The 6,751-nt window shown below is 48.7% G+C and overlaps 1 protein-coding gene across 1 annotated transcript in view; it reads right to left on the reverse strand.

Annotated features, from left to right (window-relative positions):
* Window positions 1–3,662: 3,662 nt before the first annotated feature.
* The window catches only part of LOC306826561 (sarcoplasmic/endoplasmic reticulum calcium ATPase 2-like), a 23,279-nt gene continuing 20,190 nt past the window's right edge, over window positions 3,663–6,751 (reverse strand). The window contains exons 12-20 of the mRNA XM_079347946.1: window positions 6,532–6,651; window positions 6,241–6,459; window positions 5,829–6,164; window positions 5,530–5,750; window positions 5,239–5,441; window positions 5,071–5,156; window positions 4,842–4,975; window positions 4,641–4,758; window positions 3,663–4,319 (exon numbers count right to left, since the gene is read on the reverse strand). Coding sequence (XP_079204072.1) covers window positions 4,050–4,319; window positions 4,641–4,758; window positions 4,842–4,975; window positions 5,071–5,156; window positions 5,239–5,441; window positions 5,530–5,750; window positions 5,829–6,164; window positions 6,241–6,459; window positions 6,532–6,651 — 1,707 coding nt within the window. The 3' untranslated portion in view covers window positions 3,663–4,049. The remainder of the gene's footprint in view (window positions 4,320–4,640; window positions 4,759–4,841; window positions 4,976–5,070; window positions 5,157–5,238; window positions 5,442–5,529; window positions 5,751–5,828; window positions 6,165–6,240; window positions 6,460–6,531; window positions 6,652–6,751) is intronic.

Below are 6,751 nucleotides of genomic sequence, written 5' to 3' on the forward strand. Positions count from 1 at the left end.
TGTCTCTACAGTCGTTCAGGAGCGGACGCACAACCCGGAGAGGAGAAGTCGCCCACTGCTGCTCAGTGTTTTTTTTTTTTTTTTTTAAATGTAACTTGTGTCACTAAAGGAACTTTGGCTATTCCTTCTTCTCCCACTTCTTTTCTGTTAGTGGTGTCATAAATTCATTTTATTTCATGCCTTTATTTTAGAGACAGGACAGAGAGAAGGGAAGGATGTGTGTCACAGGTGGGATTTGAACCTGGGTTGTCATGGCTGACTGTTCCTGTGTGTGTGTGTGTGTGTGTGTGTGTGTGTGTGTGTGTGTGTGTGTGTGTGTGTGTGTGTGTGTGTGTGTGTGTGTGTGTGTGTGTGTGTGTGTGTGTGTGTGTGTGTGTGTGTGTGTGTGTGTGTGTGTGTGTGTGTGTGTGTGTGTGTGTGTGTGTGTGTGTGGTTATTTTTCTTTAAGTCGTGATGAACATGCTCCGTCTTATCTCCCGTTTGTTTACCATTCAAAGACTGCTGTATATAGTCTTTTGTACATATTTTTAAAGTGTATAATAAAATAATCAAACTCTCTTGAACTGAATGCAATGTTTTTATTTTCTAAATGTGCGACGTGATGTGACGTCATGTTTCCCTCCGCGCCTTTATGCTTAGCGTCATGCTAACATAATCAGCTAACGTGAAACGTCACAGACGTGATTTGGTCACTGAAAAGGCTTTTCATGCCTTCATTGAGGGCAGTGGATGAGAGTGTGTGATGTAACGTGTGTGGGCTGTGGCTCAGCGGTAGAGTCAGTCTCTCAACTGTAAACTCCTGCAGGTACATGATTGACGTGGGCAAGACACCGGACTCCAAGTTGCTTCATCAGCGGTTTGAGAATGGATGAGTTAATACTGATGGACTCTTTACTCTGCAGCAGCCTCTACCATCAGTGTGTGAATGTGTATGAATGGATGAGTTAATACTGATGGACTCTTTACTCTGCAGCAGCCTCTACCATCAGTGTGTGAATGTGTATGAATGGATGAGTTAATACTGATGGACTCTTCACTCTGCAGCCTCTACCATCAGTGTGTGAATGTGTATGAATGGATGAGTTAATACTGATGGACTCTTCACTCTGCAGCCTCTACCATCAGTGTGTGAATGTGTATGAATGGATGAGTTAATACTGATGGACTCTGCAGCAGCCTCTACCATCAGTGTGTGAATGTGTATGAATGGATGAGTTAATACTGATGGACTCTGCAGCAGCCTCTACCATCAGTGTGTGAATGTGTATGAATGGATGAGTTAATACTGATGGACTCTGCAGCAGCCTCTACCATCAGCGGATTGAACCTGGGTTGCCCGTTTGGAGGACTAAAGCCTCCGTACATGGGGGCATGCAAACTAACCACTGGTTCCTAAAGTGGGGGTCAGGACCCCCTGAGGTGGCAAGATGCCTTCCAAATAAAGATTATAAATTAAGTTTAAAATCCAGTGTTGGACGTAAAATGAGGTTTGTGCTGAAATGAAGTGCTAAGAAGATTCTTCATCTTTGCTTTTTAAGGTTTGCCCTCAAACTTCCTGCCACCCCGTACAAACAGTGTAGACACAGCTGCTTGTGTTCAGCTTCGAGCCCGTCAAACAATAAGTGAACAACTTTCTTATAAATAAAAGGAGAGTGGAGGGTCCCCAGTCATGACACGTTCGAAATGAAAGTCAACACAGGTGAGTAAACTCTTCATATGACAGTTTTATTTACCTGAAACCAAAGTTCATGTGATACATTGTACAATCATCTCTGAAAATACAGTACAGCAGTTTGGCAAAAAATGCCAGTGGAAGGTCAGCCCACCGCCTCCGTGATAAACCGGTGCATCGCTGCACCGCCGCCTTCCCAGATATGACAAAAATCTGCTCCAAACATGTCGCATGTCTCCGTGCAAAGCACAAAGGAAAAGAAAAAGAAAGGCTGTTTGGTTTTTAAATATCCCATTAAAGTTTTTCCTTAGGAAACATGAACTGCTTTTGAGCTTATTTAACGTTTGTACTACCTGACGAATGTCTAATCTATTTACCCATACTATACAAAGTCTAGACCAGGTCTGGTCGAACAGATGGAGGATTCAGCGGGCATGCACCATAAAATATCGTACACTGTACACGGCACTAAGAGCTGTGTCTAAAGGATGGAGCTGAATGGTGATCTGAGGCTCTTCATGCAGACGATGAGCTGATCACATTTATTTATGGCTATCAAATGATCCATGAGCCTCTGACCTTAAAATGACTCGACCGACATGCAGCTGTTGGAAGATGTTCTTTGCCCGAAACACACATGCACAACACAAAACAAAAACCAAACGTTTCTGAAAGGAGTTTAGAGAAGAGGCGGGCTTACTCGGCCTTTGCTGCAAAGGAGAAGAAAAAGAGAGAGAGAGAGAGAGAAAATCAGATCAGTGGACACAGGAGTCACAGGCCAGAGAAGCAAATCAGTCAAATCCTCATCACTTCCTGTCAGAGAAGGAGCACGGGTCATGCATCGGGCAAGCAGACGATTATTAAAGATAGCGTGTCCTATGGCGTCTAAGTAAGTTATCACATGCTGCCAGAATACAGTCGACCATAACTGGTGACCTCAAGTTACCATGGAGACCGCTGCAAATGCAAACGGCTCCGACATCTAGCACTAGCGGGCACTTAGTGACATTAAAAGCTCCCCTCTCACTGGAGTACCATTAAAAAAGTTTAAATTAATTCATATAAACTGCTAGTCATATCACACATAATGCACGTGAGGAATGATGCGACAGGAAGCAGCTGCTAAAAAAAAAAAAAACCCAGAAGAAGAAGAGAAGGAGCGAGCAGCGTCGGAGCATGCAGGTGGAAGTGTACTCACTCTGCAGGGGAACACGTGGAAGCATTGGAAGAAACAACAAGTTAGCTTTCCATCAAATCAAAGCACTCGTTAGCCGCGGGTTATCGGAGCACGCGCACAAAGGCTACGAGCACGAGCGCGTGAACGAGTGCAAGAAGAAGAAGAAGAAGAAGAAGAAGAAGTGTGTGGAGCGTTTTAGGAAGCGACGACATAAAAATAAAACCACAGAGAGAGATTGTACTTTGTGTGCTATGTACAGATTTACAGACTCGTCCAACGACCTGTCGTCCACGTTGTGCTCAGTTGATAAGACTAACAGCTGCTTGGTGCCTTTTTACATCTTCAAGTACAGTATGTGCACATTTTACATATATTAGAAAGATCATCGTTAAGATTTTAAAAAATTAGAAATAAGATCGGAGGTTGAGATTCGCTCTCAAACACAAAAGAGGCAAACTTTAACAGAGTCAAGATGAAAGTGTTTTCTTCAAGTAAACAAATGAAGCGACGGACTGTATCAAAAACACGGCTCGAAATCAAACTGGTAACATATTACTGTGTGTGTGTGTGTGTGTGTTTGACTGTGTGTGCGAGGGCGTTGTCTCTCCTGCAGAAGAAATAGGCGCTAACCTCACCGGTTGAAAAGGATGCGGATCTGAAATGGTCGAAGTCATGGTCACAAACAGCACTGAGGTAGCTGTGCTCTGCCTACTGCAGAAATCATCGATGAATACGCACGGAGCTCAAAACTGACGACTGTCGAGATTCATTTCAGGGCAAAGACATTACCCCGTCTTCGCCCTGAAATGAGTGTTTTTACTTACCGAGCACTCTCGTCCCCAACAACCCCGCAAAAAATTACAAAATATTAATCGTTATAAAATAGTGTAAATTCTCTGTACAGCTCAACACAGCTCCAACAAGGCGAGCTTCTCTTAGCATTCAAAACGACGCACTGAAAGAGAGAAAAGCGTGATGGTGTAATAAAAGTTATGGACTCGATGTCAGTCACAGTCATTAAAATATGACGACCCCCCGCACCCCGTCCCCCCCTCCTTAAAAAAAAGGTTTCAATAGAAAAGATCTTTCTGAGCATGTGCAACTGTTGACTGTGGGCGGTTCTGAGTGGATGTGTGTTAGATGTGTGTGTTAATGTCCACTTCACACTGGTGCACGAGGAGGGTGTCGTAGTGGAGTCAGTCAGGGCCACAGCATGGCGGACACGTTAGTGTCGGTGCTGTAGATCCACAGCACCAGGGGCAGGGAGATGGCCACGAAGGGCCAGGAGATGCCGTCGGCACATGCGGACAGAGAGCAGCCTTTTCTGGCCGGCTTCTCCAGCTGTTTACCAAAGTCCAAGTAGTTCCTGGCAACAAACTTTAGCAGCTCGTCCAGCAGGATGACAGGCAGCGAGATCTTCAGCACCATCATCCACTGGGTCGTGTCCAGAGGGGTGATCTGGAAGATGACCTGGGAGAGAGAGAGAGAGAGAGAGAACAGGAGAAGGTCAGAGTGCACATGCTGACAGCACTCCAGATCGATCCTCTAAATAAAGTGAACACTGCCTTTCATTCAGTCTGCTGCTCTGCACGCTAAACCAACAGAATGACTCCACGAGTAGAGTGGAAACAAATCAAACGTTTTCTTATTCCTGCTTTAAAGAAGGCGTGCAGCAGGAGCCGACTGAGCTCTCTGACATGACCGGGAGCCTGAAGGGGGGCGCTCGTTGCTGCTGTTAAGGGGAGGTCATCTCTTTGCAGATCAGTCCGGTGCAGTCAGGTTTGAACTCACAGGCAGAGGCTCCACGTAGAGGATGAGGAAGTGGAGGGACATGGAGAGGCAGATGGCGCCGAGTAGCCAAACGTTCTCCCAGGGAGGCATCCGCAGCAGGGACTGGTTCTCTGACACGCTGCGGGGAGAGAGAGAAGTCACATGACGTTTGTTCATTGTGATTCAGTTTAGCCGTCGTTTGGCTGACAGGATCCTCTTTACCTGTTCAGAGCGTTGCACATCTCGATGGTGACCAGCACTGACAGGGCCATGGTCATGGGATAGGGCGACTCAAACACATGACAGTCCAGGCCATCGAACTCGGGGTTGTCTGGGGCGCACTGGAGAAAGTGGCTCTGCAGAGGGGGGGGGGGGGGGGGGGAGCAGAGGAGTGAGGGGGGGAGGGGGGGGCAACATGCTGACCAATGAGCTCTCAGACAGGAAGTCTTACCAGCTGGTACAGGGTCAGCTGAGGTCCATCTTCAGAGACCGTGAACCACCAGGCAGCCGCGCCCACTGTGGCCGCGCCCACATAGCCTAATAAAACAAATTGCATATAAACACAAGGGAAACATCACATGCGAAAAGGCTTTCCTTTCAAACTTTATCATCAACCAACATCCAATGGCCAGGTATCTGAAGAAGAGCCAGCCGGAGATGAGGGGCTCCTTGGCGTTACGAGGAGGCTTCTCCATGATGTCCAGGTCTGGAGGGTTGAAGCCCAGGGCGGTGGCAGGGAGGCCATCAGTCACCAGGTTCACCCAGAGCAGCTGGACGGGAATCAGAGCCTCGGGGAAACCCAGCGCCGCCGTCAGGAAGATGCTAACGAGAGAAATTAGCGAATCTGAGCATCAAAACTGCGTGTTACACCGTCATCCGGCAAAATGAAAAGGAGTGAGCGGAGACCCACCAGACGACCTCCCCCACGTTGGACGAGATGAGGTATCTGATGAACTGCTTCATGTTGTTGTAAATCGCTCTGCCTTCTTCCACAGCCGCCACGATGGAGGAGAAGTTGTCATCAGCGAGGACCATCTCAGAGGCCGACTTGGCCACGGCGGTGCCAGAGCCCATGGCGATACCGATCTCTGCCTTCTTCAGGGCGGGGGCGTCGTTCACTCCGTCACCAGTCTGTAGAGAAGAAGAGACGGGTGTCACATCTGACGCCATCGAAGGCTCAGCGAGAGCGCGCACGGTGCAACGACGTACCATAGCAGTGATCTCATCAAAGCCTTGCAGGAACTCGACGATCTTGGACTTGTGGGAAGGTTCGACACGTGCAAAGCAGCGAGCGTGAGTAACTGCCTCGCGCTGATCGAACGGTGAGAGCTCATCGAACTCTCGTCCGGTAAACGCCATGCGCTCCACGTCATCGTCCTCGCCCAGGATACCAATGCGGCGACAGATAGCCACAGCTGTGCCCTTGTTGTCCCCAGTGATCATGATGACGCGGATACCAGCCTGGCGGCACAGCTTGATGGAGGCGGCCACTTCCTGTCTGGGGGGGTCCAGCATGCCGACGCAGCCCACGAAGGTCAGGTCAGACTGGACGCAGAGAGACAGACTCGCTGAGTGTTTGGGACTGAAAGGATACCCGACCAGGGTCAAATGCAACACTCACCTCATACTCAGAAAACTTCTCCGTCTCCGTCAACACCATGTCCTCCATTTTGGGCGGGCTGTCTCGTGTGGCCAGAGCCAGGCACCTGAGGGTGTCTCGCCCGGTCCCGTACTCCCGGATCACGGACAGGATCTTCTCCTTGATACCTTTGCTGAGGGGGACTTTAGTGTTGCCCACTCTGACGTGAGTGCACCTCTCAATGACTCCCTCTGGTGCCCCCTGTGGTGAAATCAAATATTAACAATGTGGCGGTCAGGATGAAGACGGCGGCACACGCTGCACTCACTTTACCTTTACAAACATCTTCCCCATGGAAGAACGGGATTTGTTGGGGGTGCAGTAGACGGACATGGACTTCCTGTCTCTGGAGAACTCCAGGGTGAATTCCTTCTTCATCAGCTGCTTGATCACCTGATCCGAAAAACCAGACGAACAGGGTTTGAGAAAAAATCCCGCTGAGTGGATTTTGAGGTGAGAGGCTGCAGCGTGTGCAGGCCGAGGAGCCGCTGTC

Source organism: Symphodus melops (assembly GCF_947650265.1).
Source record: "Symphodus melops genome assembly, chromosome: 1".
In the NCBI taxonomy this organism is placed as follows: Eukaryota; Metazoa; Chordata; class Actinopteri; order Labriformes; family Labridae; genus Symphodus; species Symphodus melops.